We start from the raw sequence: 21,838 nt of genomic DNA, 5'->3' as shown, positions 1-21,838 counted from the left end.
GATTCTAGGAAAAAACAAAAAGAGAGCAAGCAATAATAAAGTGAAACCTCATGGCAAAACCACCATAGCTTCAAACTAACAAAATCTAAAAGTAAAACATTGTTTCTTCAATTTTCTCTAGCATTTCAGTTCTAGTTAACTATTCCCCAAAATACAAACTAATAAGACACCCCCTCCCTTTCCCTTGAAATATTTTTGACAGTTTCATCATTAGAGTCCAAGAACAGTCAAAACTGGAAAGATAAAAATACTCAACCCAAAGTTACAAGTGGCTGTCAGATACGAACTCTATGACGCAGCTTTCTATTTCTTAGGTTTCCGATATCGTCCAACCACGCAAGCATGATCTCGCTCGAATGGCTCAAGTGTAACCTGTTCGGATGGGCTGAACCGATTCTCCTTCAGTTTCGTCACTTCCTGAGCAAACACTGCTTCGGCAGGAACAGTAGAATCTATGCAGTTTGCCTAAAAAAACAGAAAAAGAAATACATGTGATTTCACGATTATGATTTACTTCCTCAGTGGGTGGACTAACAAAAGAACAAGCATCCACAAACAAGTCCATTTAGCAAAAGTTGAAGCTTATTAATAAAAAAGACAACTGTTTCTAAGAGGAACATTGCCCTTGTGCGCATGAGTGGAGGGATGGAGAGGTCCTTTAGTCATGTGTGTGAGCACAAGAAGTAATGCTTGTCCTTCTATTTTTGTTTTTTTTCTTCTTTTTTTTGGGTTGGTGGGGGGGGGGGTGTTCAGTAGGGTTCTAGAAAAGAACTTGAAAACAATTTCAACCGACCAACCTTGATTGATATCATGAAATGTCCTCCAGTTTTCAAGAAATATGAAGCATTCAGAGATAAGATCCTTGCCTGCCAAGATAAATAATTGTGTCAGAGACTCTTTAAGTAGTATACAACATGAGGGGTCCAATTGATTGGCTACAACTGACAAATCTCTAGTCTCCAAGATGCCAGGAGTATATGATGAGAATGTAAATGAATCTCTAGTTTCGAAACACAAGCATAAATACCTGGGGAACAAGTAACACAATAGAAAAGCTAAACCATGTTCAATTCAATCAAGCAGAATCTAAAAAGCTGGTACTGGGTGAAAAAATTAGCTCAGCCAACAATATAAAAAGTCAGTGTGGTTATTAGTTAGCATGCAGAGGAACATGAGAACAAGGGATTAAGAGACACAGTGAATCAGACCATACCTGATCAGGTTGAGCAACATCAGAGAATAAAACATCCACCATTCCTACCAACATACGATACTTTGCAGGATGTCTAGCATCTTCAATAATGGGTATGACATTTGTGCGCTTCTTAGCCATGTTGACTAAGTCTCTCCCACTTCTATGAGAAAATTCCACCGCATACACCACACCAGTCTATAAAGCATAAAATCAAATTAAACAATTTCCAGTTCAAGAGCAAACATTAAAAATATTTAGAGAACTTACTTAATAACAGCAGCAAACAATACATAAAATAACATAATAAACAGTAATACAAGGTTCACTTACAGGTCCAACAATATCAGACACATGAGAAACCGTTGTCCCTGAAGCAGCTCCAAGGTAGAGAACACGAGATCCAGGAACCTTTTATAAGAACATATAAACATAAAATGAGAACCAAGACATTTAAAAGGAATAGCTGCAACCGTAAATAAAATGAAAAGGGGAAGAGAGGAACGAAAAGAATTAAGTAAAGAACAAAATGTGCATTAGGTGAATTCACTCACAATACAGGCGTTATTAATACCATCAAGAATGGCAGCAGCTAGCTTCGAGCGGAAGGGATTCCAAACCCTGTACTCAACTTTGGTTCCATCTTCGTTCTAGAAACCCAACCAAAGAACAAGGAAGTCAAACAGCCAACTCGACTCAATACAAACCTAGACAACATATACACCTGATGCACTTGTAATGTTAAAGGACGGATGGGAAAATATATATAACAGCATGAACATGACTAACTGCTATGAACCACATAGATGTATAAACTGAATACGGAAGAGATCAGTCATAACTCATAGGCCATTACATTACCTTCTTCTAGGGTTAGAAACGGTCAAGTAAGATATTGAGAACCCAAAAGAATTAAAACTAAAAAAATCACCTGCACGGAAATCCTCTTCTCATTGTAAACTGCCTCCCCGGGAACCATGTTTTTAGTGACCAAAGCATCTTCTTTCCCCCTAGCAATGAAGACTCCTTCGTGTCTGTGGGGCTCGACAATGATCCTGTTTCCCCCTTTCATTCCACCTCCACGACCACCACCACGTCCCCTTCCTCCGCCACGACCACCACCGCGACCGCCGCCACCGCGGCCTCTGCCACCACCATCACCGCCACCTCTTCCCCCGAATCCCCTTCCTCTACCTCGTCCACCATCACTTCGTCCTCTAAATCCACCACCACCATCACCTCGGCCTCTAAATCCACCACCACCACCACCTCGGCCTGCAAATCAGTCGAAATAGTGAGATTCGAAGTATAACTAGACTGCAGAGAGATGCTTAGCTAGAGATTATATCTTCTTCGATTTATTTAGAAGACTCGATAAACTGTAAAACAGAGAGAGAGATTGAGTGAAAGAGATTTACCCCTTGGCGGTCTCATGGGTGCGAGTTCGAGCGGCGGAGCAGAACAAAGTTTAACAGAAGAGAGCGAAGAAAAGAAGAGGGCGAAGGAAAGTTCGCAGCTTCGACACTGAGGCCGAGTGTGGTTATACAGTTACACTTATATACCTACGTCTGCTGTGTTCTCAGTGTTCTCTGGGTTTTGGCGAGTGAGAGTTTTATTTATCTACGTCTGCTGTGTTCTCAGGGTTTTGGCGAGCGAGAGTTTTATTTATCTACGTCTGCTGTGTTCTCTTTGTTCTCTGTGTTCTCAGGGTTTTGGCGAGCGAGAGTTTTATTTATCTACGTCTGCTGTGTTCTCAGGGTTTTGGCGGGCGAGAGTTTTATTTATCTACGTGCTGTTTATTTACCTGCGTCTGCCGTGTTCTCAGGGTTTTGGCGGGCGAGAGTTTTATTTATCTAGTCTGCTGTGTTGTCGGTGTTTTGGCGGGTGAGAGTTTTATTTACGGGGCGTTTGGTTCCGCAATTCCCTGAAATCAGATTATAAGGGAATCATGAGTCTGCGAAATTAGATTCTGTAGAATCATATTTGTAAAAAAATTGTTTGGTTACCTTAATTTTGGTGAATCTGTCTTAAAAATCATTTGGTTACCTTGATTCTGAAAGTGAATTTGTCTGAAAAACTGTTTGGTTACTCTGATTCTGAAAATCTATTTGAAAAACTATTTGGTTATCTTGATTCTGAAAGTTAATCTGTTTGAAAATTTGTTTGGTTACCATAATTCTGTGAGTAGATTCAACCGGAATCACTTTAAACAATCATTTATTACTAGGTTGAAAGCTATTGAGATGACAATTTTTTTTTCTTTAATTTGGATTAATTTTTCCCCTTGTTAAGGGTATTATATAATTTTATATAAGTGTAACTATATAATATAAAAAATGGCAAGTTTTGGGGGACTTGATGTTCAGGCAGCAGCATCCAAAGATTCTCGCGCGGCATGGTCTCACATCTTGACAGGTGCTGCAGTCCTCAGTTTCAACCAGTACAATTTAGCATAATTAAATTGAAAACAGAAAATCAGGAACCAATGCAAAACAATTTGTGAAGCCAACGCACCTAATGCAAAATCTACCTTGAACCAGGGAACCACCAGAAGGATGACTAATAATGGAACTATGAAAAGTAAATTCTTACATGGAAATTCAACACAAACCCACATTTCATTGCCGAACTACTACTATTTGAAGAATTTACATAACTGATCCACACATATATATGAGGAATTCATGAAACGAACACAACAAGTCTAGACCCATAAAGGAGAAGAAGAGATCATGAAGAAACCATAGAAGCTAGCTAACCCAGTTAGATAGACTATCCAAACAGAAGAAGAAGATCAAGAAGAAAACCCAGTTGCAATTTGATGTTGAAGATGAGCTATTACATGTCTCTAACTTCAAAACAGTTACAGTTCTTGACAACGATGTCATACATGTGCATGGACTTGAACATGGTGAAGTCCTTAGGGAGAGAGATGAGATGAACCGTGGAACGCTTTAAAGCAGTTAAGATTACACGAGTAGAGATGTTACATTTTTTGTGGATATCTTTTGCAGAAATGGGTGTGAAGCCAAATCGAAGCTCAGAAAACAAGAATGGAACTCAACGAACCAGCAATGGTGCACTGGGACGACAATCTGCTCTTCTGAAGCCAAATCGAAAGTCAGAAAACAACAATGGAGCTCAACGAACCAGAAATGGTGCTCGACAACAACATTTTGCTCTTGTGAAGCCAAATCAAACGTCAGAAAACAACGATGGAACTCAACGAATGATTGCTATGCTCGTTCCCAAACTGAACGGAAAACTTACTCTGCGGAGAAGATGAACCCTAGAGAAAATTTTCACACTCCGCGGAGAAGATGAGCCCTAGAGAAAACATAGAATATGAGCCCTAGAGTGACGTTCATGCTCTGTTGAGAAGATGAATCCATAGAGAAATTTTCACGATAATGGTGATCCTATGCGAATCATCCATATTTATATTTGGGGTTGAATTAGGTGAGTCTGTTTGGAATCCAATGGATTCAGTTTTTTAGTGTAAATTGTAGATTCTTGGTGAATCTTGAAGAATCTGAATCCCGACTAAACATCTAAACCAAACGATTTATTTTAGGGATAAGTACTGTTGCCCCCTTTTATTCTGATTTTATTACTACTTTATCCCCTCTACATTTTAAAATTACTAATCCAACCTTTAACTTTATCTAAAATTACTAATGCCCCCTTCCGTTAAGCTCAGTTAGTTTACTGATGATGTGGCATCTATATATTTTTTTAAAAACCCAAAAATAACCCTACAATTATCTCTTTACTTATTTACTCTTTTGCAAGTTATAATACTATCTTTAATTAACTATGGAGAAAATTTAACTTTAAATTAAATTTTCTTTTCTAAAAAGAAACTACCGAATAAAGAAAAGACTTGATTTTTCTTCTCTAAAAAGAATTCGCAGAATAAAGGAAATATGTGATTAAATAAAACTTAAAATAGAAACTAAAATATTAGGAAATATCAAATGTAATTCAAAGTTGAAAATTGAAAATTTCCTAATATATGCTAACCATTGTACAAAGTGTGTGGTCCCACCAAAGCCAAAATTTATTGTAAAATATAAGATTTTAAAGATATAATTGATATTCAATATAATTTCTAAAAATGAGGGTAATGTCACATTTTTTAACTTCTTAATTTTAATGAAGGGCAAAATAGACATTACATACTTAATGTTAACAACCACTTAACACCGTTAGAAGTGAGGGGGGCAACAGTAATTTCATAAAGAAAGAGGTTTGATTAGTAATAAAACCAAAGTACAAGAGAGCAATAGTGATTATCCCTTTATTTTATTAGAGTTTCCAGTGGATTCAATTTTTTAGTGTAAATTGCTTAAAAAGTTTCTTTTCCTCTTGTTACAAGGACTCTGTAACTCTAGGCCCCAATCTTTATGACTAATAAAATGATCGCCAAAAATATGATTAACCCAAACCCCATGAAAGTAAAACAATCTCAAATTTCATATTGACATCCTTAAAAAAACAAGTTTCTTATGCCAATCTCCCAATAAGTCAACATTTTTAAGCTAAACCTTTATTGAACCACCAAGGCCGAGCCACACCCTATTTGATAGGTTATATTAATGCTTGCGCTTATGCCATATTTACATTTTTCTATACCCTATTTGACTACACCCAGCAAGTATACACAACTAGAAAAATATAAGAAATAAATTTTCATATGATAGACTATTGGTTTCAACTTTTATATCTTATCACAACATCCAACTGTATTTAGTGGAAGCTTCTAATGCATGGGAAAGATATCAAATAAATAATTTAGAAGTTACTAGGTTCCAAAAGAATATGTTTCCTTTTTCTTTTTTGCTGTTTTTCTTATAAAAAATATTACTATGCACAAGATTGAAATCTCAATTTCAATCATTGATTTTAAACTGAAGGTCTATAAAACTTTTACTTGGTCATACCATGGATCTGATTTTGAGACCAAGATCTCGATAATCATTGCTTTTCAACAGGTCATAAAACTTTTACTTCTGAAATCGTACCATTGAATCAAGATCTGATTTCTACCAAGATATCGATCTTATACATTGATTTTCAACTGAAGGTCCAATAAATTTTTACTACTGCGGTGAAAAGTCATTATCATGTAAAAAAACTTGCAGGAGCCATGTTTCCCATGTTTGGCAAGCTACTAGAAGAACACCTCCAAATTTTCAAAAGGTGTTACCAGCGAAGCTTCCATTGTTAATATTGCCTTGCCATGAATCAAATAAACACAAATAGTTTATCTGGGATTATGAAAGGCTTCTTTCAGCAGCGAATTTAGAACCATTTAACTTAATACTAGGAAAAACAAAAGGAGAGCAAGCAATAATAAAGTGAAACCTCATGGCAAAACCACCACAGATTCAAACTAACAAAATCTTAAAGTAAAACATTGTTTCTTCAATTTTCTCTAGCATTTCAGTTCTAGTTAACTATTCCCCAAAATACAAACTAATAAGACACCCCCTCCCTTTCCCTTGAATTTTTTTTTGACAGTTCCATCATTAGAGTCCAAGAACAGTCAAAACTGGAATGATAAAAATACTCAACCCAAAGTTACAAGTGGCTGTCAGATACGAATTCTATGACGCAGCATTCTTTTTCTTTGGCATCCGATATCCTCCAACCACGCAAGCATGATCTCGCTCGAATGGCTCAAGTGTAACCTGTTCGGATGGTTTGAACCGATTCTCCTGCAGTTTCTTCACTTCCTGAGCAAACACTGCTTCGGCAGGAACAGTAGAATCTATGCAGTTTGCCTAAAAAAAAACAGAAAAAAAAATACATGTGATTTCAGGATTATGATTTACTTCCTCAGTGGGTGGACTAACAAAAGAACAAGCATCCACAAACAAGTCCATTTAGCAAAAGTTGAAGCTTATTAATAAAAAAGACAACTGTTACAAAGAGGAAGATTGCCCTTGTGTGCATGAGTGGAGGGATGGAGAGGTCCTTTAGTCATGTGTGTGAGCACAAGAAGTAATGCTTGTCCTTCTATTTTTCTTTTTTTTTCCTTTTTGGGTGGGGGGGGGGGGGGGAATCATTTCTTCAGTAGGGTTCTAGAAAAGAACTTGAAAATAATTTCAACCAACCAACCTTGATTGATATAATGAAATGCCCTCCATCTTTCAAGAAATTTAAAGCATTCAGAGACAAGATCCTTGCCTGCCAAGATAAATAAATGTGTCAGAGACTCTTAAGTAGTATACAACATGAGGGGTCCAATTGATTGGCTACAACTGACAAATCTCTAGTCTCCAAGATGCCAGGAGTATATGATGAGAATGTAAATGAATCACCGAAACACAAGCATAAATAACCTGGAGAACAAGTAACACAATAGAAAAACTAAACTATGTTCAATTCAATCAAGCAGAATCTAAAAAGCTGGTACTCAGTTGAAAAAAATTAGCTCAGCCAACAATATAAAAAGTCAGTGTGGTTATTGGTTAGCATGCAGAGAAACATGAAAACAAGGGATTAAGATGTTAACAATTGCAACAATAACAGGAACAAATGAAAGGACTAAAATTGAACAAAGTGAAAAATAGGCCGCCAACTGTTCCACTTTTAGATCCCCATTTCTATGTCTAAGCGCCCCCCCCCCCCAAAAAAAAAAAAAAACAGAAAGAAAAGAAACAGCCAAAACATAGGAGGATATAGCAAAAACAAAAGGAAGGCCAAAACAAAATTCATAATTTAAAATAGCCATTTGCATCAGAAGCTCGGGATTTCATCACCCACAAGGTCTTGAAGGGGAATCCGAGTAACTCATCATCTGCTAGCTCTTAGAAAACTCGCTGAAATAAATAAATGTAAAATTTGTTTAAAAAGACGGAGGAATCTCAAAAAAGCAAAAACTATTTAGCTTTGAAGTATGTGAAAAGAACAAAACACGATAGGAAAAAATATAAAGATCCCAGTGAAAATAAGTTAAAGATGAAACAACATAACAACAAAAGAAGGATATGAGATCATTTCCAAAGTAAAAAATTATGCATACACACCAAATCACTGAACTTCGTGCATGAACCTCAGTGTATTATTAAGAAGGTTAAAGACACTGAAATTAAATTTAAAAAACAAAAAAAACACTTCAAATTTGAGGCAGATACTTAATGTATAATAAATAAATCATATGATCCAATAGAATCAGACCATACCTGATCAGGTTGAGCAACATCAGAGAATATAACATCCACCATTCCTACCAACATACGATACTTTCCAGGATGTCTAGCATCTTCAATAATGGGTATGATATTTGTGCGCTTCTTAGCCATGTTGACTAAGTCTCTCCCACTTCTATGAGAAAATTCCACCGCATACACCACACCAGTCTATAAAGCATAAAATGAAACAATTTCCAGTTCAAGAGCAAACATTAAAAATATTTAGAGAACTTACTTAATAACAGCAGCAAACAATACATAAAATAACATAATAAACAGTATTACAAGGTTCACTTACAGGTCCAACAATATCAGACACATGAGAAACTGTTGTCCCTGAAGCAGCTCCAAGGTAGAGAACACGAGCTCCAGGAACCTTTTATAAGAACATATAAACAGAAAATGAGAACCATGGCATTTACAAGGAATAGCTGCAACCGTAAATAAAATGAAAAGGGGAAGAAAGGAACGAAAAGAATTAAGTAAAGCAAATGAGGTTATAAATTCCACTAGGAGAACAAAATGTGCATTAGGTGAATTCACTCACAATCCAGACGTTATCAACACCACCAAGAATGGCAGCAGCCAGCTTCGAACGGAAGGGATTCCAAACCCTGTACTCAACTTTTGTTCCATCTTCATTCTAGAAACCCAACCAAAGAATAAGGAAGTCAAACAGCCAACTCGACTCAATACAAACCTAGACAACATATACACCTGATGCACTTGTAATGTTAAAGGACGGATGGGAAAATATAACAGCATGAACATGAATAACTGCTATGAATCACATATTCATACTTCCAACAAAACAAACTACCGACAGTGTAGAGAAAGAACTTTGACTACAGAAGTTTCGTTTATTAGGCTGCCCATTAAAGCAGACAAGCCCTTTCAGCGAATAATCTCCTGCAGGAATCTCACTATTTTCATTACCTCCATGATGGAGCCAAAATGCATTCAAGAAACTAAGTTTTAGTGCTAGAAATGGAACACGCTGCTAGACTGAAACTTTAGCTTTCTAAAGAATTTAAAGCGAACAAATGAATGCTCTACAATAGACACTAAACTAGTCATAGAAACCCTAGAAGTACCCAATATGATAAAATCAACCCTTTCTATCATCAGAGAAAAAATCAAGCTTTTCGACATGAAGATGTATAAACTGAATACGGAAGAGATCAGTCATAACTCATAGGCCATTACCCTCTTGTAGGGTTAGAAACGGTCAAGTAAGATATTGAGAACCCAAAAGAATTAACAATTAAAAAAAATTCACCTGCACGGAAATCCTCTTCTCATTGTAAACTGCCTCCCCGGGAACCATATTTTTAGTGACCAGAGCATCTTCTTTCCCCTTAGCAATGAAGACTCCTTCGTGTCTGTGGGGCTCGACAATGACCCTGTTTCCCCCTTTCATTCCACCTCCACGACCACCACCACGTCCCCTTCCTCCGCCACGACCACCACCGCGACCGAAGCCACCGCGGCCTCTGCCACCACCATCACCGCCACCTCTTCCCCCGAATCCCCTTCCTCTACCTCGTCCACCATCACCTCGTCCTCTAAATCCACCACCACCACCACCTCGGCCTGCAAATCAGTCGAAATAGTGAGATTCGAAGTATAACTAGACCGCAGAGAGATGCTTAGCTAGAGATTATATCTTCTTCGATTTATTTAGAACACTCGATAAACTGTAAAACAGAGAGAGCGATTGAGTGTAAGAGATTTACCCCTTGGCGGTCTCATGGCTGCGAGTTCGAGCGGCGGAGCAGAACAAAGTTTAACAGAAAAGAGCGAAGGAAAAAAGAGGGCGAAGGAAAGTTCGCAGCTTCGACACTGAGGCCGAGTGTGGTTATACACTTACACTTATATAGATCTACGTCTGCTGTGTTCATCAGGGTTTTGGCGAGCGAGAGTTTTATTTAGGGTTTTGGAGTTGGGAGCAGATTAAATTTTTAGGTCATCGTTTATCAATCGGTTCAATACTGGCCATCCGGTTTGACTGGTGTTTGCAAAAATTTAACCCACGACCAAACCATATTTTCCCGTGGATATAAAACCAGACCATATCCCCCTAGTCCCACCTAGTAGGTTTTGGTGGCATAGCCCGTGATCACAAAGGCAGGACTTATATTCTCTTTCGGTCAAAGAGCCGGAGCTCAAGAACTTCTTGTTACATAAGTCGTGGCTGTTACACTTCACCCAGTCGGTTCCGATCTCACCCGAAATACTCGTGAGGGTGATAACACTACAGGATCCGGTTCGAATTCTAATCCATAACATAAATACAACATAGCATAATTTAAGAGCAAGAGTGTACAAAAGAGTAATTCAAGAGTTATTACATTCTTCCACATAAGCACACAATAAGATAATCTACGATACAAAAAAAGTACACAGGAGTTATACAGCGGAAGTTATATTATATGATGTTTTACAGTTGAAAGGAAACAAAGTCTTCCAATCCCAAAAAGAGTCCCCAAGCTCAAAGAGACTAGCCTCCGTATGCATAGTAGGCACATACGCACGATGTGTTATGTACATTGATAACTTGCATGGCCGGTTCTACATAGGACTCTTCCGACTACATGCTCTCCAATTAGCATGAGTCGTCACAACTAGCAATAGAATCTAAGAAAATACAATATTCACAGAGGTTGAGTCCTACATAACTCAGTGAGCCTAACATATCATACATCATGCATTTATCATGTACACAAACACCTATGTCAGCATACACATCTATGAAATAAATGATGAACATGAAAACATGATTATAACTTCTACCATGTAGTCTTTATAGTAGACACGCTTTAAGATAACACATTAGCCTTCTTGGGTGGTCTCATCACTCTCCCTCATGGCACTTAAGCTTGTCTGTTGAGTTATTTGCAGTAGTTGGGTCCTGTCACATCAACCATGGCTAGGGATTAGATCAACATTCTCTCACATCACCATTGGTCTAAGAGCTGGCGCGTGTCAAGGATTTACTCTAGCCCAATGCAAAGTCACTATGTATCGTACTATGTGTAATCCAGATACCTTTCCTCATGCATATGCACCATGTTGGTCCGGTATCATTCTTACCTAGGAATGGGGTTCCTCACGCCGCCTAACTGCCCTTTTTTGGTCTACCATTCCGTAACCCCTGTAGTCATCTACATATGCTAGGGTGGTTGCCACTCATGTCCCCTCACAACACTCAAGCCGTCTGTTGGGTAATCACAGTCCCATGAGTCCCATTCTAACACATGTCTCTATACCAATGCATGATAACCGTGGGTTTGCCTAAAGCACACAAAGCCCTATCCACTATTATCACGGGTCACTCGGCTTCAATACCCCTGCCGAAAGGGTAGTAGCACTCTCGGAATTCTTAACCAATGCATATAAACAAACAAACCAACTATGAAAAGTGTTGGGGACATTAGAGGACAGTGTCCTATACCACAACCCCTGATAACCCAAGCTAGGAATACAAAAATAGGTAAACCCCATTTCAAAGTCACATACATTCACATACATCAATCAAGTGATGTAACCAAACACATAACCACATACGATTCATATTTAATCATTCAATCATAAATGCAATATAACATGCAAGATTATCGAGATTATAGAAGGTAACGACAATTATCATGCAATACTATATTATTCACAATCCAAACACACAATGATATTACATAATATGTGTGATATTATCCTCACCTGTTAATTGAGAATTAACGCGTAAAGTCCCACAAATTCACAAAATTAACGAATGCTCAAGTCTCAATTAACCTAGCAAAATAAACAAGATAAATAGAATTCATATCGGGATTCAATTTGAACATAGATCAAATGTGGGTTAACCGGGTATTAATTCCAGTTCAACAAGGCGGGTCAACTCAGCCCCAATCGACCTTGTTAATTCGGCGGGCAGCTCACCCAGTCAACTAGGTCGAAAGTGCTCGGTTTCGCACTAGGTTCGACCTAGATGTGCACAACAGCTGTGCAAATCTTTCTATAGAGTTAGAAAACTTAGTCCTCAACCTAGGCCCTCCAATATCATATTTAAATAAAATTATCTATCAAAAACCTCATGAAATTTGACCAAAATTAGGTGAGGTGAAGCAGTCTTACCTCCTTACGCAATCAAACTTCCAAATCCCGATTCGACACATCAAGACACACAAACCCCTCTTCCCTAAGCTTGCTCCTCTCTTCTCTCTCCTCTCCCAAGTGTTCTTTCTTCAAAAGATCTCACAAAAACATTTGTGAGAGAGACTTAAGGTAAAAAGGCAATTTAAGAGATAAAAAGACCATTTTGCCCTTTGTGGGTAGGGACATGTCAACCTATCTGACCACCCCTATCCGACCTCCCACCACATCTTCCTCATGCGAGGGCTGATCGCAATGGTCTTCGGAGGGTAGGTACCTTACAAAATTACCAATTCAATGGTATATTTTCCTTAAGGTTTTAAGTCCTCTTGCATAGCTTTTCGGGCACATCAAAATCTCGCTTTAATGCCTTTGGAAGTAATTCTCTCTCTCTGGTGAAGTCAAACAAAGTGGCTGGGTCTTCATCACAATCATCCAAATCCATGGGTTCGATTCTAGGATCTTTGGATTCAACCCGGATGGTCTAGAGTTGATCTCTTCCTAAGTTCCAGGTACGCGGACTTAGGGTACCAGATAATCGGGTTAGAAATTTAAGGAATCTCACAATGGCAATTCGCAAAGCTCTCCTATGAGCAATAGGCTTGCACACACCCTCGACTCCTACTTGAAAGTGACAACAAAACTATTATTGATTTACTCAACAACCCTTCTCAGACCCTGGCGTGGAATATATCTCCACTACTTATAGATATCCAGCACTTGGCTACCTCCTTTACAAAGATGTCACATTCATACATATACACAAGGAAGGCACATTTGAAGCAGATGTGTTGGCCAAGACAGCCACTAAAACTCAAGAATCTTTTTGTATCTTAACACCCACCCCTATTCCTGTACTGACCACTACTACTAGATTCTCTTGCTTGTAACTTATCTCGAAGTTTTGATCTTTATAAAGAAAATTTCATGCTTCCCACCAAAAAAAGAAAATGAAAAAGGACCATATTGCAGTCATGGTAATCATCCTCTTGGTATAAAAAACCTGGACCTCTTTTTTTGTTTTTTGTTGTCTTGAACTCATCCCCTTAGCAAATGGACTTGTACTCACAAACGAGTTAGCTATAGGCCGACCTAGGTTGGTAGGGGAACTGCCTCCAACAATCAAGTTAGTCTAGACTCTAACATAACTACTCCAATCATGATTTCCTTGGCGAATGCAAGAGTAGGATGAAGTTGCTCGTACCTTATGAGTGCATAAAGGCTGGTTTATATATGGTTCACCTCTATGATCTTGGTCTTCAATCTCTTGGGCTCATAATTGCGCTAATGATCCTGATCGTGGATTGCGATTCCTTTCCTTCGGAAGCACGCCTCCCACTTAAGTAGTTAGTCAGATCGGCTCTACTAGAGTTGTTGGTCTCGGAATCAACGCATGCACCCTGTTCGACCAGACTCGATTAGTGAGCGTGGTCTCACTCTCAAGTCGGGGAGGCCCCTTGGTTGTACTCGTCCTGGTTCCGTCCTTTTCAACTCGGTCCTTGGTTGGCCCACTACAGTTGGCAAGAAAAACCAAACCATATTGCAGTCATGGAAATCGTAACCTGGAGATCCTATATAAATTTAACCATGGTACAACAAATAAACCATCCTAGTGTTGTGCCATTTTGCACCAAAATGTGATCGCTTGGTCCTGAATCACAGACTATGAGTTGAGCAATAGTAGACCAATGGGCTCAACCCAATGAAGATTCTGCTCCAAGGTTGAATTACGGGTCAAGTGGAGCTGATGCAATTATTCATGGGTGACATACTAAGGTAATGGAGGACAGAGAGCTCACAAGTTTGGATTGCTCAAAGGTTGGTAAGGATCTAGCATAGCTAATAGCAATGGTGGATGACCACTAGCCATTTTTAGCTGTAGTGGAGCACGGTTGCAAATTAAGACGTTGAGTGAAGCCGGGGGATTTGGGCGGATTAGAGAAATTTTTTTAACCATAAATTTTTTGGAAACTTCTCCATTCCTTTCTTGAAATTTTAAAATTTTTTCTCCGACCCTCTTTAACGATAAAAATAATGGAGTACAAAATTCATTACATTATGTGTAAAATATCAGTACTTGGCCCCGCCCAATATTAAATATCGACTCTGCACTCTGCCCATAGGAGGCAGAATTGGTTGCTAAAGCCATAAGCCTCAAAGAGACCACCCTTCATATACATGCAAATAGGTTAATGTGAGGAAAGCATGGGTTGTGCCCTGTGGCGTCAATGATGCTATACAAGTAAGTTGAGGCTTGAAGCGATGCTGGGTGTTGCACCCAAATCTGACGCAAAGATTTGAAGTGGAGAGAAGGTAGGGAACAATGGGCTGAGGGCTTTTAGAGTTTTTCATGAACACAAAAAAATAAATAATAATAATAATAAAAGAAATAATTAATGCTCCTTTATACTTTGGTTTTATTACTAATCAAACCTCATTCTTTATGGAATTACTATTGTCCCCCTCACTTATAACGGTGTTAAGTGGCTATTAACATTAAATATGAAATGCCTATTTTATCCTTCATTAAAATTAAGAATTCAAAAATATGACATTACCCTCATTTATAGAAACTATATTGAATGTCAATTATATCCTTAAAAATCTTATATTTTAAAATTAATTTTGAATTTAGTGGGACCACATATTTATGGTTGTTAAAACTCTTACATTCTATTTATATTTTTCATAATCACAATGATGAAAATTTTACAAACAAATTAGCATATAAGATGCTAACTAATTTGAAATTTGGTAACATGCATATTCAATATATATTAGATGATTTTCAATTTCCAACGTTGAATTAATTTGATATTTCTTAATATTTTCGTTTCCATTTTAAATTTTATTTAATTACATCTTTCCTTTATTTGGTGCTTTATTTTTAAAAAAGAAAAATCACATCTTTCCTTTATTCAATGGTTTCTTTTAAAATTAATTTTTTTCTATAGGTAATTAAGGTTAGTATTAGTATTATAACTTGACAAAAGAGTAAATAAAAAATAATCATAAGGTTATTTTTGAAATTCTATAAAAATATGCAAAAGTCATATCATCACTAAACTAATCTAATGAAACGTAATGGTAGGGAGTATTAGTAATTGTACACAAAGTTAAAGGTTGAATAAATAATTAAAAAAAAAAACAGGTCATAAAGTAGTAATAAAATTAAAGTATAAGGGACAACATAATTATCCCTAATAAAAAATAACAAACTTGATTTGAACTCTTAAGAATTCAAAAGAATGTTCTTTCGTCTAATTTTTCAACATTGGAGAGAACAATTTCACCAGTAATATTACACCAGCGATCTTTGAGAATTGAAAAGAGTGCTTGTTTTGACATGAAGAAGATGGGAGAAGAGAATCAATGAGTAAAATAAGAACTTCACTTAAATCTATTTATTAACTGAAATTGTAATCTCCCCTCAGCCGTTAAATAACAATCAACTTTAGAGAATATTTATAGGGTCTGCAAAAAGTGGGAGAGGTGCACAAAATAAGGAGGTAAATGTAAAGATTTCTTACCATCACCGTCTCCCACAATCTCCCTCACAGGCACTGGCACTACTAATGGAAGATAAGCATTTAGAACCATAGAGAAAAAGAACCATAGAGAAGGTTAGAGGGTAAGGCGCTACCTTTGAGAGCAGGCTTGCTGGAAGCTTTGGGGAATGGATTTGATTTAGTGGAAGTGGAATCACACTGTAAACAGCTAAAGGATAACTAAAACTAAGAAACAGAAGAACCTGGAGAATTTCTTCCAAATAAAGAAGCTAACCACTTGAAGATTAATTTACCATGAACTATATAAATGTCAATGTACAAATACAGCCAGTTGAATGTTGCACGTTTTTTATGCACCTGTAGACTAGGGATCAGCATGGCCAGCCACTGCATCATCACTGGAGTCATATTCATCTTCACTCGGTTCTTCATCACTGGATCTTTCCTCTTCTTTGGCCCCAATATCTTCAGGTTTGGCATACTTCTCACAATATTCTGGACCACGGGTGCGAATGAGCAACAACAGTAAACACACATTTTGATGAAAATCGCATCACAGAGCCCATAGATTAATTTAAGATAGGATTTTGATAAATCTGAACACAGAGCACATTAGTTCAGGGGTGCTTAAAGAGGTATCAACGCAGGAACTACAGTAAGAGTAAATCCTATCAGCAACTGTTTAAAACAAGCCTAATTCTGGAAGATATATGTAGTGTCTAAAAACCAGAATTGCCGTTAGCTCTTTAGGAGTCATGCCTTTCCATTCCTGTCACAATCATTATTAAAGCCAACAATGAAAGGCTGCTTGCAGCCTAACCCGCAATTTATCCATAGACGGAGATTAACTTTTGCCCTCTAAAATAGAATTCCCCCCACTTGAGGTGATGCGAAGACTAGTAATTCCAGCTAATTACGGCTTTAATAGAAGCATGTATGATATAAATGCTTTGGTGTATAACAGAGTTCCATTTCAGAATTGCCAATTCATGGTTAATGAAGTAGTCCAGGATTCAGATTCCAGACTACTTTTCAGAACAGTGATACACACAACTGATAAGTATAGTACTAACACAATCAAATTGGAAGACAAGGCATGACATTTGACATTATTTCTAGTTGCATTTTTAATTTTGAAATGATCAGAAATAAAATAATATGCAAACATCACATACACATCCACCGATATGAGCAATTGTGCTAGTAACAAGCTTTCTCATCTTGAGAAAAGCGGATCAGAATCTCGTTCTTCACTGACGTTCTATAAGTTAAAGAGAAATAGAATCGCAAAATGCCACAGCACCTTTACACCATACAGCAAGTTCTAGTCAACGGTCCCCCTGCCTCTCACCATTTTTTGTTTGGTACAATTCACTCGCTCCCACTACACAGAAAGTAGAGACAGCAAGAAAAATACAGAAAGAAATATCTATGGTGAGGTGGAGTTTTAGTTGTGAGAGTTTCATTTGTCTTGGTTTATTACCTTTTTGTTCAATCTATCTGTTGTGTGGTCAATAAGATGAAAAATGAGATACATCTGATGTTCCTCTGCTTCATAAAAAAGGGTGTGCCTAGTGCATAAGGCTCCCACCACTGCAGTCTGGGGAGAGTCATAATGTACGCAGCCTTACATCTGCTTTTACAAAGAGGCCTTTAGTAGACTTGAACTTGTGAGTTGTGACCACTCGGCCACAATGGTACAACCTCAACAACTGGAGCAAATGCCACCCTCCTTTTCTCTGCTATATACACCATCCTTAATTTAACCAATTCTCAACCAAGGATGTATCCGAGGATGACTAAATTCGACCAATCAATCATATCCCAAACTTTGAATAAATTGGGGTTTATAAATTGCCCAAAATTGGTTCCTAGCTGATACTGCTGCCTGTTAGTACATCTTTCTTCCCATTATGGATTAAGTCTAGCCTTAGAAGTTACCATGTTGATTAGCAATATAAACATCAGCTTTAACAGTAAAATGCACAGCTACCATAACCAGCTCTATGACATCCCACAGTACCACTTCCTTCCTTAGGAATGTTGTTTTTACTATTTCTCTTCTTTCTAATAAGGGGTAAAACCTATAAAATTTCTCTACTTAAAACAGGGAGATGACAAAAGGTTCATAGAATCTAAACTCCATTTTGAAAACAAATCTGGGATGAAATGAATCTAGAAACATCTCTTCAGGGCACACAAGACTGCTAGACAGGGACAGTCTGGTGAAAAGAAAGAGCAAATCGGTACATGGTTTCACATATTTAATCTAAATAAAAAAGTCAAGCATGTAGAAATTGTGACCAGCCAGCAGTTTGGAGGTTACAGTTAAATCCCATAAGAAAAGTTGCTATATAAAGATGAAATGGGCCCCCATTTAAACCAAGTATAGATAGCCAATGGACATCCAATGATATTCTACAGCCCAACCACAATTAACAGGGAGTGAAAGGAAGAGAAACCAAACAGGAGATCACTTAACAAATTCCCTAAATCAACTATCATGTAATTTAATCTGGACCATGTAAGAATTGCATAATATCATTAGATAGATGCGTAGACTAGACTATGCAAGTTCTTCAAGTTCACGAATAAGTTCAAGATTTTCCTAATAAAATAATTGCATAGATTTCTATAAAGATAAACCATAGCATTATCATTTACCATCATTGTACTAAATTATATACCGCAAACAACACTGAATGACAATTTGGGTTTATAATCCCAGCCTCCATGTTCAGAAGAACCAATAACCATATCTGGTCTTATGCAGAGCTGGTCACTATAAAGATCAAAAATGACTACACATTTTCCCTTTACATTGCAAAACATGGTCTGTACCAAGCTTACACAACTAGGAATCATCCAGATTTTTTGGAGGAATATCTACACATTGACATTAAGAGAAACGAAAATAGAATAAATTTCCCACCTTCTACAGTCAATATAAACATTAAGTCCAACTAAACTAGAACCAATATTCATATATAACTTATCTTTAAGATGAGTAAAGAGGTTTATGTCATGCCTCATTCAGTTCACACAAACTTACAAATAAGCAGGATAAATGAACGCTGAGAGGGATCTCATACCTTTCACTCTTTGTTCATAAGCAGTTCGATCACGCATCATCAGAGCAGCAGCCTCTCCATTCAATGGGTCTGATGGGTTGGGGTACAATAGTAGTTGTGGAAGAAACACTTCAAACACATTTACCAGATCTGTGAAACATGGAAATCAACATCTGGAACCAATTATACAGAAAAATAAATCTGAAAAGTTGCATGAATTCATAGTACACTCTGCAGCATTACAAACAATATCTGATTGGATAATTGAATTGTAGAATGAGCTGATTTACCAAACATGGGGCTCCAAGTCTGATTGATTACATCCAAGCAAACAGACCCTGACCTGATATTTGGAACTCATCAGGATGATAAGTTGTAAAACAACCAGAGAACTGTAAATTAGCACATATCTTAAGAAATACAGGAATAATAAATGAACATGAGAAGCTGCCACTATAGCCAAGTCAAAACTCCGAATATGTACAATCATAGCTTACATTTCATCGACATTTGGGTGGTATATCTTATTAAGAAAACCAATTGAAGGTGACTTATAAGGATAAGCATCTGGTAACTCCACCCTGATCCTCCACACACCACCATGGTAAGGACCTATCAAAAGCCAGTAGATAAATAAGATAATAATTACTCCACCATGATAGTACATCCCCTCTCTCTCTCTCACACATACACACATATTTAGAACTAAAACTTCCTGTTGCAATGTACAAGTAGATACAGGAAGAAATTGAGACACAAATAAATAATGCGGTATTGAGACATCAAGGAGAAATGGAACAACTGAAGATGAGTGAAAAATAAAGCTGTTCTAGATTTTTGTAGTAAATTGATAGGTATGACCGTATGGGGAAAAAATTGAAAGCTCAGCAAAGTCTGAACTTTCTTGTTCATATCAGTACAGAAGTAATACAGAGCTCCGACCATTTCGGCGGTAAAGACGATGGAATCAAACAATTCAGAATTAAATTCCGGAAATCGAACAGTAGCAACAGGGAAAGAGAAACATCTGCAGTAATAAACGGGAATATGGAAAAAAGATACACCAGATACTGTCTCTGTACGTGACAACAAGATTGAACCAAAACCATTTCCCCCTCACCTCGCCAAAAAAAAAGTAAGGGCACGATTTTGCACTCCAAGAAACAAAAATCCAAAAACAAAGAGAAGACAAGTATAAGGGAATAGAGGTATACTATCATTCGGTCCATGAAAATCCACATAGAATTCTTGCATGCCATCGTTGATCATCTCCACCTTGTAATCGCTCATCATCCTGAGACAAAGAAAATAAAGCAACAAATAATCTGAAAAAACAGAACAATTTGAAACAACAAAGAAAAAAAGGGCGAACGAATCGAAGAACTTACAGCTTCATCAGGTCCATTTCTCGGCGTTTACTTGGAGAAGACATGATTTTACTTCTGTAATGAGAAACACTTTGCGGTTTCAGAATTCAGTGAGCGATGAACTTAGCCGAACAGACGAGTTCTTCACGACAAAAAGCTAAAACAGCGGGCTCTAGAGAGAACATGAGAGTTTACAGTGACGAGAATGTCCTAAAGTTCATTTTTTAAAATGGAATTAGAATATGTAATTAAGGGTAATTAATCACGGTTTAAAGAAAAGGGCAATTTGGGTATATGACGCCTAAATGTCTAGATGATCGTGTAGTGACTAGTGACTTAGTGAGAATATACAAATGAACGACGCGGGAATCGTTGTAGTTGAGATGCTTGAAGAGGGTTCCACGCGTCTTTTCACGAATCGTTACGTCACAACTTTCTCCGGATTTCAAGGTTAATAGAATCATTATCTCCTGGGAGTCAGAGCCTCGCCACCGTCCTAGCCTTCGTTGCAAAAGGGTCATTTGATTTCTTTTCATAGGTGAATCATAAATTGGTCGAACCGGATCCATTCGAACAGACCGGGTCCAATTGAAATTGGTAGACACATTTACAGTATGTAGGTGAAGGTACATAAAATATTTTATTTTTAATTTTCAAATAGTGAAAATAAAAAGGAAAAATATTATACTAAGAAGAATATTTGATATCACACCCTTATTTTTATGGACATTACTTCAATTAATCTTGACCAGATTTCATTCTGATGGACCGAAATCTCGCTTGACAGTCATGCACATTAAATGCACATGATTGAAGGAATTTCGCATTTCTATCAAATGATGCTAACATTTGATGGAAAGGTGTTTGTCATAGACCCACATTTGTGATTCATGATGTCATGGACCCATCAAGGTGCAAGTTGACAACCTAATATAGTGACACCCATCACCTCCTTTGAAATGGAATAAATATTGATCCCCACGATACCAAACAAATCTTTTTTATTTGTGAAAATAGATGAAGTTCTTCCAAGCCAATTTACTTATACCTCAAAACTACATCATCATGATAACTTTAAAGATAGTCCTTGTGGTGGAATCTAACTCGTCCAAGACTATGTCCTTATTGAAAGGTAGTGCACACAAGCAGGGAGAGGGGTGTGACACTTGCAAAAGAAGTCGAAACCATCTCAAGGTTCAATGATAGCACACACTTCAGCTAAATATGCGAAAAAACAAATAAAATTGTTGACATGTCGAAGATTCACCTGAAATAAGGGACTTTTTCAGTATTCTTTTAGAATCCCCCTCTTGGCCTCTTCCAGCAGATTTTGTTGCATTTCTTGATTTTG

General features: G+C 37.5%; 2 protein-coding genes, 2 non-coding genes and 1 pseudogene across 4 annotated transcripts; all 5 read right to left on the bottom strand.

The window, feature by feature from the left end:
- Positions 1–288: 288 nt before the first annotated feature.
- On the bottom strand, positions 289–2,626 carry LOC149013811 (rRNA 2'-O-methyltransferase fibrillarin 2-like; annotated as a pseudogene).
- Positions 2,627–5,612: 2,986 nt separating this feature from the next.
- Positions 5,613–10,325, bottom strand: LOC149013808 (rRNA 2'-O-methyltransferase fibrillarin 2-like). The gene is made up of 7 exons (XM_089159547.1): positions 10,128–10,325; positions 9,671–9,984; positions 8,939–9,034; positions 8,690–8,767; positions 8,383–8,559; positions 7,316–7,384; positions 5,613–6,978 (listed from the first exon to the last, which is right to left on the bottom strand). The coding sequence occupies exons 1-7, from the start codon at positions 10,141–10,143 to the stop codon at positions 6,802–6,804; spliced, it is 927 nt and encodes a 308-aa protein (XP_089015673.1). The 5' UTR covers positions 10,144–10,325; the 3' UTR covers positions 5,613–6,801.
- LOC149013810 (small nucleolar RNA snoR83) lies at positions 6,349–6,469 on the bottom strand. The gene has a single exon (XR_016174260.1). It is a non-coding gene; the product is annotated as a small nucleolar RNA snoR83 (small nucleolar RNA).
- Positions 7,933–8,003, bottom strand: LOC149013809 (small nucleolar RNA snoR60). The gene has a single exon (XR_016174226.1). It is a non-coding gene; the product is annotated as a small nucleolar RNA snoR60 (small nucleolar RNA).
- Positions 10,326–15,616: 5,291 nt separating the features above from the next.
- On the bottom strand, positions 15,617–20,697 carry LOC149013807 (ubiquitin-conjugating enzyme E2-23 kDa-like). The gene is made up of 6 exons (XM_089159172.1): positions 20,509–20,697; positions 20,335–20,414; positions 19,618–19,732; positions 19,411–19,463; positions 19,142–19,270; positions 15,617–16,544 (listed from the first exon to the last, which is right to left on the bottom strand). The coding sequence occupies exons 1-6, from the start codon at positions 20,550–20,552 to the stop codon at positions 16,414–16,416; spliced, it is 552 nt and encodes a 183-aa protein (XP_089015298.1). The 5' UTR covers positions 20,553–20,697; the 3' UTR covers positions 15,617–16,413.
- Between the last annotated feature and the right edge of the window lie 1,141 nt (positions 20,698–21,838).

This window comes from Hakea prostrata, chromosome 6 (assembly GCF_041222555.1).
Source record: "Hakea prostrata isolate BN-2017 chromosome 6, UWA_Hpros_2, whole genome shotgun sequence".
In the NCBI taxonomy this organism is placed as follows: domain Eukaryota; kingdom Viridiplantae; phylum Streptophyta; class Magnoliopsida; order Proteales; family Proteaceae; genus Hakea; species Hakea prostrata.
Note: the sequence above shows the minus strand (reverse complement) of the source record. Positions and strands in the feature narration are given on the sequence as shown.